Source organism: Curcuma longa, chromosome 19 (genome assembly GCF_044706935.1).
Source record: "Curcuma longa cultivar G26 ecotype Majalengka, Jawa Barat chromosome 19, ITB_CL_G26_1.1, whole genome shotgun sequence".
In the NCBI taxonomy this organism is placed as follows: Eukaryota; Viridiplantae; Streptophyta; class Magnoliopsida; order Zingiberales; family Zingiberaceae; genus Curcuma; species Curcuma longa.
The window spans coordinates 3,501,796-3,513,526 of NC_133879.1; the positions used below are offsets into that span (position 1 = coordinate 3,501,796).

General features: G+C 33.8%; 1 protein-coding gene across 2 annotated transcripts; it reads left to right on the plus strand.

The window, feature by feature from the left end:
- The first annotated feature begins 1,559 nt into the window (after window positions 1-1,559).
- LOC141812541 (proteasome subunit alpha type-2-A-like) lies at window positions 1,560-7,383 on the plus strand. Of its 2 annotated transcripts, XR_012600310.1 has the most exons (12): window positions 1,560-1,684; window positions 1,808-1,884; window positions 2,084-2,148; window positions 3,058-3,104; window positions 3,368-3,443; window positions 3,849-3,916; window positions 4,402-4,471; window positions 5,073-5,158; window positions 6,344-6,406; window positions 6,494-6,559; window positions 7,025-7,126; window positions 7,249-7,383. XR_012600310.1 is itself a non-coding variant. In XM_074700534.1 (11 exons), exons 1-11 carry the CDS (start codon window positions 1,644-1,646, stop codon window positions 7,071-7,073), a joined length of 708 nt encoding a protein of 235 aa, XP_074556635.1. In that variant the 5' UTR covers window positions 1,560-1,643; the 3' UTR covers window positions 7,074-7,383. The 2 variants fall into 2 exon arrangements, 1 of the variants encoding a protein (XP_074556635.1); XM_074700534.1 differs by having other exon boundaries at window positions 7,025-7,383.
- Window positions 7,384-11,731: the final 4,348 nt, after the last annotated feature.

The window sequence follows — 11,731 nt, forward strand, 5'->3', positions numbered from 1 at the left end:
TTGGGTTGGACTTGCAATTAATTTGTAGGCTTCCATCAATAATGAAAGCATGGCAAGAACTAATGTATCTGGCAACTTGATGTGATCTGGAAAACTAATGGATCTAGCCACCTTCAAGGCACGTAACTGTCAATGGTGTTAGGTTTGCAGATGAAGTTGTTGGATGAGTTTTGGTGGTTGTTGAGTAGGCTTATTCTGATCATCTCTATCTAATAGGGTCGTCTTGCCATGGATCTTGCTGACATGAACAAGAGAATTCAAGAACTTATGGAGGCTGATCTGATGAACTGCTTGTATGGAAGGTCTTGCGGCATATTCCATCATTAAATTTGGTAAGCTTAGATCTGGCTTGATGGTGGTGGTGGATTTGATTGTAAAGTTTCTTTCTGTGCTTTCTTTTCTGATAATTTAGCTGAGTGTCTCCAAATTCTTTCTCGGAGGTTATGATTTCTTAGTGGTAATATTCCTTAGTGACTGTTTTCGATCAATGGAGCATATTTATTGTTGATATTCCAGTCTGCTTGTTTTGTTGTCTCTTAGGCTTTTAATCCTCTTTCATCAGAACACCCTGCCGCAATTCGCTGCTGCGGTGAGCAAAGTTCATTAGGTTCTGTGCATTCAGATTTGCAGAAATCTTTACAAAGAACCCGCCTGAAACCATTTTAGTTTCATGCCTCTTCGATGGAGAGAAATACCGAAATGCTCTTCAGGGTAAAACTCAATTGGCATCGGTTGATGATTTGAAGCATGACTTGTATATAATGAAATGTCATGGTAGCTGCATACGTATTCAACTTTGTGGAGAAAAAACTAACTTCATGAGAGCATTGTCTAAGTTGAAAAGGTGATAATATAATATTATGGAACGATTAAAGGAGTATTTCTCTCTTAAGAGTCTATCAAATTAAGATTATCATCGCCACATGAAGATAAGAGAGTATGACCCAATTTGCAATTGCAAAATTGGAGAAAAGAATGTGAAAGGCAATGGCTGATGCTACCTTATTAAGAGAGGCAATGGCTGATGGTAAGAGAAAGAGAATGGAAGAAATGATCCACCATTGTTTGTGGACATTGATTGTGAACTAAGAAAGGGTAAACTATGCAACCATTATAGGAAAATGAGAAGAAAAGAAGAGTTGTTGAAATGCTAAGAAAGGAGGAAAGCCAATTTGTGGTCGTTTTGGCAAGACAAGCTACAGAAGAGAAGCTTCTTGAGAGGTCTAGGAGGCAACAAGGGGAGTTTGGAGCTCAAATGACTTAGACTCCGGAGTTATGATGCTGTAGTAAGAAGTGAGACGAGCAAATTTTCTCATATAAGATATATTATATTTAAAGATTTTAAAAAATTTATTTATATTTTTTAAATCTATTTTAATTTTGATGATCGATCAAAAATTTTCGAATTTTTATTCATCTAAGAATAAAGTCTAAGGGGACTTGGTGGCCATAAACCATTCATGCGCTTGTGATGCAACGCGGGTCAGTACGAGTGCGACTTTGAGAGCAATTCTATTCCCTGGGATTTCCGAAACTACCCACTGGGTTTCTTGGACAAGGGTCCACCATTGCAATTCTATTTCATCGCCGACCCTCGGATCGGTTCGCCAATCTTTGTTCGCAGTTTGATCAGATCGCCGGAGATGGGTGACAGCCAGTACTCCTTCTCGCTCACCACCTTCAGGTATGCTGTTGCATCCTACCTTTCTTTCTCCAGACTCTACATGCTTCAAAACCCTCTCCAATTCTATCTTCATGAATTCGTTTATATTTTTCTTCACCCCTTTCTTGATCTTTCGGCGCGCAGCCCGTCCGGGAAGTTAGTTCAGATCGAACACGCCTTAATGGCAGTCGGATCCGGCCAGACTTCGCTTGGTATCAAAGGTGAGATACGCTCTAGTTTGTTAGATCCTTCCTTTGAAAAAAAATTACTTTTTTTTTCAACTTAAGATGGTTGAATATGAGGAGTGGTCGTATGGAAAAACTTCCATTCTGATTGCAGAATAACTTTTCTGAATGAACCGATTTATATCACTGTTATAATTCGGAAGGAGTTCATGCATTTTGTGTGTGATGACTGCAGCGGCCAATGGTGTTGTCATAGCTACCGAGAAGAAACTTCCTTCCAGTTTGGTGGATGAAACGTCAGTAAGTATCTACCACTTAGCTATACTTTTTCCCTTGGATATTATGATTTCTTCATTTGCAAGTTGATACATTCTGGGAGGCGCGTTTCTTCTATTTTATCTTAGTGTATTTGACAATGTATTATTTTGCTTTTTGTTCAAATATCAAGGTTCATAACTCTAGTGACAGTTTTGCTACGGTGGGTTAATTGCATTTATTGTTTACATACATCAAAAGGTTTTAGTGTTTTTCAGTTGTAAAAATTTCCCTATTTCAGTGTCTATATATATGCATTTTTGGAGCAGAAAGGCTTTAGAAAAATCTGCATGATAAAAATACCAGAAGTAGCTACTGCTATCTAGCATATTTAATATATGTGACTTGGAGTTTTGAATCTGCCTGTAGGATGTTATTAGTATTCTAAAGTGTGCAAGGTTGTAAGACTTTCATTTTCATAATGTCTATGTGTGCATCTACTAATAACACAGTTAACACGGGTTTACTCAAATATTTAGTAGAATTCTAACAGTTCATTGTTTACTCAAATATCGAGTTATCAAGTTAAAGTTGACAATAAAGTTATTTATACAGAACTGGGTTCATAGAAACAGAAATGAAACCTTGAATAAGTGAAAGTGTTGGTAAAATCATCTAATTGTAAGTTATGAAAAGAAATTTTGATACTTAAAATGTAAACAGAATTCAATATTTATATATGTTTCTTATGTTGAATTAACTTTCTGAGTTTGATATCTGATGATTTCACAAGTAATCCATTATCATATTGATTTGATTTATTTGTTCTTCACAGCTTCTCTTTTCAAGTTTCAGCTCAATCAATCATTGATTTTGTTTTATGTATAGTATGCTTTGATGTTGCATCATTGTAATCTGTAGCTAACAAATTTGTTTCTTTAAATTGAATTGTAGGTGCAAAAGATTCAGCTTATGACAACTAATATCGGGGTTGTTTATAGGTGAGTGATCCATTCTGTTCTTTTCTCTTTTTATTTTATTTTAGGGTGTTTATCTTGGCTGTTCTTCTTCAATACTCATGCTTAGTCTGCAGTTAGTTGTAAATTGTGCACAGCTTTGAACGCTACATGAAATGTTGTGCACAACATTCAACATTCATTTGCAGTTGTTACCATGACTAAACATGCCACTTCTTTTCCTTTGATTTTGTTTTCTTCGTTCTTTCTTTCTCATACATCAGATTTTCTTCTGTTGTTTATTGCAGTGGAATGGGCCCAGATTCTCGTGTTCTAGTAAGAAAAAGCAGAAAGCAAGCACAACAATATTTTCGGTTATATAAGGTACCCCTTAATGCAAGGCCTCATTTTTTTGAAAATCTTTTTTCTTGAAACCTGGCTGTTCATATTTGACATTGTTTACAAAAATCGGTATATTTGAAATCTGGATTTTAAGTAGTGCCATAGCACTTGATGTTTCTAGATTTTTTTTTATTTCCATTTGTAGTTATTCTGATTTGTAAAACAAAATACATTTGGGAAGATTGTTTTTTGTTTTCAAAATAGTCTTGCATACTGGAACTTCTGATCATAGCTTTAATCCAACATCAAAGTCCATATATTTCTGTACATCTATATTATTATTAAGGTTAGTTTTGGACAATCAATACCACTCCTTTTATGTTTCAATTTCATATAGTTTAAGATCTTTTCACTGGCTTACACCCTGATAAATATTTAATTATGCAGGAGCCTATCCCAGTAACGCAACTTGTAAGAGAAACTGCAGCTGTTATGCAGGAGTTTACACAATCTGGGTACCATTTCTACATCTTATGTTTTATCTGCACTATGCAACCTAAATTCACTTCAGTGCTTAGGCCATGCACATGTGATGATAGAAGGGGCAAGATTAGGATTCACTGGATAAACTGATTCTTGCATGGCACTAATACTTCCACAATGCACTAAGTTGGTACCTCTTTTGGGACTTTGCAATAACACATTGAACTGTATGATCACTGCTGTAATACAGTGCTTCTCAAATTAAAGAACTTTGAATAATTGTGGGGTGCCTTTGTTATTTCAATGTGAATTTTATCATCCTCACTTTTCTGGTTATGTAGCTATTCATATCTCTCAGACACATTGCTAAAAGGTTTGACATGATGTTAGCTATGCTATAAGGTATATGATATTCATGGGGGATTTTAAAATCAAACTAACTAATCACTTGCTTTGGATTTAGATAAGCTGTTAACTTCTATCCATCTTCCTCTTTCTGATTGCTTGTTGATTCTAGTGGTGTAAGGCCATTTGGAGTTTCTCTTCTGGTTGCTGGATATGATGATAATGGGCCACAGTTATATCAGGTATGCTTTTGCTTTGTATGCAGTTAGTTGTCTATTTTTTTAGACATGTCATTCTAGTGAACAAACAAGGGTGAGCATGGGTCCTGTTAGGTTTGGTTTCAAGAAAAACCTGACCTGGATTTTAATTCAGAGAATATGGAAATCCCCTAACCTGATTTTTTTCAGATCAGGTTATATAAAACCCAAAAGCTTGATCCCAGGCCCTTGTTCTGCAATATTCAAAACCAAATTGAGATTTTTATTTTATTTTTGTGTTGGTTTAATTTTCTTGATTGGGTGAGACATGATGGGGTTTTGCCCCACCAATAGTTTTGAATATAATCTACTTTATTGGTTGCTCTAGTCTAGAAATCATTTTTCTTATGGGTGAAAGGAACTGCATTATATCTGCCATGGGCATGTTTAGTCATTGCTATTAATGGGTGTATGGCTAATTCAATAAATCAGAATTATCTTTGTTTATTTTATGGTGTAAGATCATGTGCTTGTTCAATTATTAGTTTTCAAAAACTATGAATGATTACTTGGTCATATTTAAAATGATAATAAGCAATAAAATGTGGTGCACTGGACTTTGATCATCCAACTTTCTTTTTGACAGGTTGATCCATCTGGTTCATACTTCTCTTGGAAGGCGTCAGCAATGGGGAAAAATGTTTCTAATGCTAAGACATTTCTTGAGAAGAGGTAATCACTACCTAATGTTGGCTAAGTTGTTTCAAGTTTGTCCTTGTTATTGCTATCAGTTATCCACATTATGTTGACACTTGGTAGCCATAGTCTACTTTGTTACCATATTATCCTGGTACAAAATGCTTCAATTTGATCATCTCTACATGTGCTAAACACCAATAGTTGTTACACACCATAACAAATTGTCAACAATAACGATGGCAATATTCAGCTCTATATGTGAGTTTGCCATCATCCAGCATGATAGTTTTGTCATAAAAACCATGAGGTTGATACTTTGATTGATTTGTCTGCTTCTCTACTTAGAAAATAGAAATTTTGAACAAGGGTTGTTACTGATAGATATCAATCAGGACTTGTATTTCTTTCATCAATTATAATTACAGAAAGAGACAATGATTGAAGTTTTAGTTGTTACTAATCAGATAACAATCAGAGACTGTTGCTTCTTTCACAATTCCTTCCCTACCAATTAAAAAGAGGAGAGGGAAAAATGGTACATCTCCATTTATCTGAATGTGTATGCTTAGGCTGTCAAAGAGAAGCTGAAATCTATAAGACCTTAAGATTTGTCTTGTAGCAGTCTTTAAAGTTTTTTAAACGTATGATTTTTTCCTTTGTCCTTAAAACAATGCTATTCTTGTGATGATTGCTCAATAGATTCTAGTGAGCATTATCGTCTTTAGAATTGAATGTTAATCTACTGGTTTTACTTGAGCTACAGGCACAAGTGAACACAACAGTTCCTAAACTCGTGGTTCTCTTGCAGTCCTGAGCAATTTGATAGTTCGTGTGATTGGGTGCATATACTAATTGTGTATTGTGGACCACGACATGATATCAGTTTTCTAGGTCAATACAATAGTCACTGCATTAACCAAGATCATTCAATTTTCTAATTTTTCCTTTCTCCTGTATCCTTAGAGATTTCATGGTTTTCCCCATGTGAGCTTGATATTGGATATGTGGTATAATATATCCCATGGTTATTCTTTTGAATGTCATGTGCATGTCACCATCCTATAATAAATATTTAATGTGCACTATGTGTTTATATTGTTGTATGTACTGTTGTTTTGACATAAATTTAACTCTTTCTTAGGAATGGGATATATGGACTTTTGAGCATACTTGCTTCATGCTCTTTTTAAGGCATTGGTTTAAATTTTTTTCCTGAAGGTATACTGAAGATATGGAGCTTGATGATGCCGTTCACACTGCCATATTGACTCTTAAAGAAGGGTATTTTCTGTAGCCATTCTCATTTTGTGTTGAAGCTCATCAATCTCGCGATCATTATTTTTACAAAATTTTGGGTAAACCTTCCAGGTTTCAGGGACAAATCTCTGGCAAGAATATTGAAATTGGAATTATCAGTGCTGACAGAAAATTCAGGTGCTTTATTTAAGATGTTCAATGACATAATTTTGGATTATTAAAGGTTGCTTGTTTTCTAGCGAATTACTTGTATTTTTACAAGCATTCCTTCTCTTTGCAAGTTTTATAAAATCTTTATTAAAGTCCATAGGTTGGTAATATGAATAATAGAATGTAATTTGCGTGGTTGATGCAAAGTAAGATTTTCAAAAACATGTTTGCCTTTGCCCTTCGTTTACTGAAGACGTGACACAGTGCTTGAGGCGTCTTGCGTTTCTAGGCTCTGGCGGCACACCAAATTGATGACCCTAAATTAAACCCTGCAAGTCGAGAGCTTGTTTTTTCATCCTTTGGTTCATGCACAATACTGGATCAAACTATTCGAATTTTATAATGTTGGATGAAATCCATCTTGAAATCCTTATCAACCTGTAACTTAAATGAGAGGGTTTGATCCTAATCATGTTTGCCCTTGGATCGCAGAGTATTGACTCCAGCAGAAATTGATGATTACTTGGCAGAGGTGGAGTAGCTTCTTTGAAATCGCTCCATACAGAATACGATCTTCCTCTCAGCTTTAAACATGTTAGTTCATTGGTGGTTCTGGACATGCCATCGAACTTATTACAGATCATCATTTAAGTCGAGACTAATTTTCTTTTTGATGGTGCAATTGAAATTTCCTAGCTTGTTCTGAATGTGCTCAGGTGATGCTGACGTTGATAAGCGGAGTTGTCCAGTGCAATTTTATTGAAGTTAAATGTTGATCAAATCTTAATACCCGGCCAACGTTAAATTAGACTTTAAATTAATATCCAAGATATATTAGCTTTTATGTGTTACATGGTTGTTACATTTTTGTGGTGAAGCACAATTTAATTTTCATTTGTAGTACTTGAAGATATCAAAAAGATGCAAACTTTTTAGTAGATTTAAATTGATTATTGGATTTGGTTTAAAAAATTATTTCCAATTTTAGTATTGTTTAATTCTATATATATTTTGGATTTTATGGTAATGTCATCACATGCACAGGCTTATTTAAATTCCCATAATAAGATTAATTATAGGTTTGGAGGTTTGCTCAACAATGCCTGCCGCGCGTAGATATCTGAGATACTGCGATCAAAATCATTTTGTTTAATTTAGATATTTAATTTTTTAAATTAATTAATTTTGGAGATGGTCATCCTGTTCATACTCTCCCAGAGTTAGTTTAATTCAAATTTTATAGAGATCTTATTCAATAAAATTCTAAATTTTTTTATGGAGAATATCTGCGTATTCATGCCTATTTTGTTATTTGTTATATCTACTATCAAACACAAGATGTTAACTATAATAAGATTTGTTTTTGTTAGTGACCATAATTAAGTCAATTTGAATTTTGAACTTTATGTGCGTTAGAAGGTAAATGAGAGTGCAATTACTTTTCTAGTCGTCTATGTGAATTTTACTTTGCTGATCGGAAATGCTGTTACAATGTTGTAATCTACTAAGATAAACTTTTGAATGAGATTCTCTATGAAATATTTGGGAGAGACAACTTCTTATACATGTTAAGTATAAGGATTAGGGTTTAGGGTCCATAAGGATATAGTCAAGACATTACTAGGATTTTTTTTTAAAGTTTACACCTCAACAACGTACTCTTGATATAGTGTCCCAAAACACAAGCTAAGAGAGGGAATAAGTTATATCATAGAATTAATCATTTATATTCAATTTTTTTAAAAAATAGATTCATCCTCTCTAGTAATATTTAAAGATTTCGTTGAATGTCAATTTCCTAAGGAACAACGGCTCGATCATGTTCACAACCAAGCACTAATTGCTCATGACAAACTGAATGTGTACCTGGATACTATTATAGGGAAAACAAGAAGATATGCCGAGCAGAGGTCTCCGATACAGAGGCGAAGAACGTGGACAAGACGAAGTTGGATGGAATTCATTGTCCTATCTGTTCTTCCTTTTGTCCAAGGTAGAAATCTCTTTAGATAGGCTTGTTGCCCTGGCAACATTAAATAGTCGAGTAATGGCCATTCACTACCTCCATCTACCCGGGTCGAAACGGCAACAATTGGTCATCAATGGTCGACCATTAATGTTGGTTCATTTTCAAGCTTAACTATTCATGTGTACGTTACACACTTGAGTAGGTAGGAAAAAGTAGTTTGAGTGGCAAAACGTTAGTTGCTCTGCTTGAACAATCTTTGCCTCGATCGGTAATACATTCGATACGCACAGGTCATGCTCACACACAAGTTAACTGGGATTAGTGCAATTCGAGCCCTAAATCTACACCCCCTTGGTAGGGGGGGGGGGGGCACGTGAGAGAGAGTTTGTCACCCATATATATTCACAACATAAAGAGTTGTGATTCAATATAAACCAATTTCAAAGCTACAAAACTCCTAATGTGAGACTAAACTCTCATACACATTAGAGTCATTTTTCTATCTATATTTTATTCAATTTTTTAACAATTCTTCACATGAATGAAAAATGATAGAGTACATGATAGCATTCGACATTTAAATCATGTATAAGATATGTAGATTTTACCTTTGAATCTTTTCTCATGAAGATATGTTTACTTTACTGGTTGGCTAGTAGACGTAAGTTCTCCATATGTAAATGTTCCATTGAACTTGAAATTTGTGCAATGGACAAATTACTGGTGATAAATGTACATATGAGTGGCAAAAAGGACGTTTTTAATAAGGGTAAATAAGTCCTTGAAAAAATACAACTGTTCTGTCATTTGTGTAAATGATGACATATCTCACCTAGGACTCTCCCTGATACAACTCAGTTCTTATGATCGTGTTCATTTTTTTACCATAAATACTTTTCTTCTGTGAGAGGTTCTTAGAACTGTGTCTTTTAATTCTCCTTGATTGACTCCACTTTTCTCTCATATAGGTGATCTCTGCTTAAAAGTATAAGGATGATTAAAAGTCATATGCTTAACCTCCATCCTTGATGGGTATCATTAGTCCATTGGGTAATTCTTCCATAGTGATTTATTAAGTTAGTGCAATTAGATTGTCCCATTGAATCTAATTTTTGAGATCTCCAAGTTGGGTTTCCTTTATGCCAATTTGTTTCATAAGCATTAATTTCATTTCCTTGAGCTTGCAACTAACGCTCTATTAGCGGATCTATCATATTATCCTTTGATTTTACATAATCAACAGTAATAACACACTAGTTGAGAGTAGTTGTTAAATGATATTATGACATATATATTTAGACTTACCATTATAACCGACATACTATCACAATATATACAAATTATCAGCATGAGCTCCAGCCATTTAGGAATATTTTATAAAAAATGGCATAGTAATTCAATCTCTTCACCACACTTGTCAAGGGTTACAAATTTAGATTCCATCGTGGATCTAGTTATTACAGTTTGCTTAAAAGATTTCCATGAAATGGTTGCACCTCCCAATGTGAATAAAAATTCATAAGTAGACTTTGAGTCTTTCACATCAAATATCTCGTTTGCATCACTATATCCTTCAATCACAGTAGGATATCTTGTGTAGTGTAGTCCGCAGTCACGAGTATATCTTAAGTACCTTAATACTCTTGTTATTTCTAGTGTTCAACATCGGAGTTACTCGTGTATCTATTTAGTTTGCTCACTATGTAGGCTAAGTCTGATTATGCATAATCATCAAGTATATCAAACTTTTAATAACTCTGGAGTACTCTATCTGAGAGACACTCTCACTTCTATTCTTCAATAAATGTTAACTCATTGAATTTCTCAAGAATCTTATCCATATAATGAGATTGACTCAAAATAAGTCCTTTTAAAGTTCTAAGAATCTTGATTCCAAGAAGTACATCAATTAGACCCATGTATTTCATATCAAATCTTGAGTTCAACATATTTTTTATGGATTTAATTATCTTATCATTATTCCCAATGATAAATATGTTATCTACATAAAGATAAAATGACAGTTATTTCTTATGTCTTTAATGTAGACATATTCATCACATTTATTAATTTTAAATTTACTTTTCTTCATTGCATTATCAAATTTTTCATGCCACTTCTTTGAGCTTATTTTAAATTATATAATGATTTTACCAATCTACAAACTTTATTTTGCTTCTCTAGGGAAAACCCCTTTAGTTTTCTCTATGTAGATTTTCTCTTCTAAATTCTCATTTAAAAATATTATTTTAAATTCATTTGATGTATTTTTTAGATTTCATAAAGTGACAATAGCCAATAATACTTTTATGAGGTTATTCTCATAATTAGAGAATAAGTATTAAAGTAATTAAGACATTCTCATTGTCAGTAATCTTTAATTACAAATCTTGTCTTGTACTTATCAATCATTCCATCTGATTTCATTTTCCTCTTAAAAATCCACTTGCAACTCATTGGTTTACTTCTAGGAGAAAGATCCGCAAGTTCCCAGTATATTTTGCAAGATTGAATTAATCTCAGATGCAATTATCTCTTTCCATTGAGGTCCCTCAAAATAACTTATAGCTTTTGAATAACTTTGAGGTTCACTTTCCAATATGAAAGTAAGAAAATTTACTCCGAAAGTTTTTTCCACACAAGCTCTTTTACTTTGTTTGAGCTCAACCTCATCTTGTTCTTATTTTTTATGTTTCATACACTCGTTTTGAGGAACTTGCTTTCTCTTGGATTTTAAATGGAAATATATATTCGAAAAATGAAGTACTCCTCGATTCAATTATCGAATTCTTGTGTATGTCAGGTATATGAGACTCATACATAAGGAAACAATAAGAACTACTTAATGTGCATATACAATAAATAATCAATAGTCTTTTGTTCTATCTTTATTGTCTTCGGATTAGAAATCAAAACCTTAGCAAGACACTCACACACTCGTAAGTATTTATAGGATGACTTCCTTCCATTCCACAAATTATAAGGACTCTTTTCTATTTTCTTCTGGAGCACCTTATTTAAAAGGTAATTGATTTTTAATACACTTCCTCCCACAAGTTCTCTGGCAATCTAGAACTCAATAAAAGAATATTTATCATCTATTTTAGAGTACGATACTTTCTCTCAACATGTTGAGGAGTATAGGGGCTATTGTTTTGTGTTTGATCCCATGTTTAGCATAGAACTTAGTGAATGGTGATATATATTAACCTTCTTGATCACTTTGTATC

Bases quoted from the DNA above. Each gene is read 5' to 3' on its own strand.
- LOC141812541 (XM_074700534.1), top strand. From the start codon at position 1,644: ATGGGTGACAGCCAGTACTCCTTCTCGCTCACCACCTTCAG. The intron at 4,472-5,072 runs GTATGCTTTTGC...TCTTTTTGACAG, and splicing joins ATGGGCCACAGTTATATCAG to GTTGATCCATCTGGTTCATA. The intron at 6,407-6,493 runs GTATTTTCTGTA...TAAACCTTCCAG, and splicing joins ATATTGACTCTTAAAGAAGG to GTTTCAGGGACAAATCTCTG.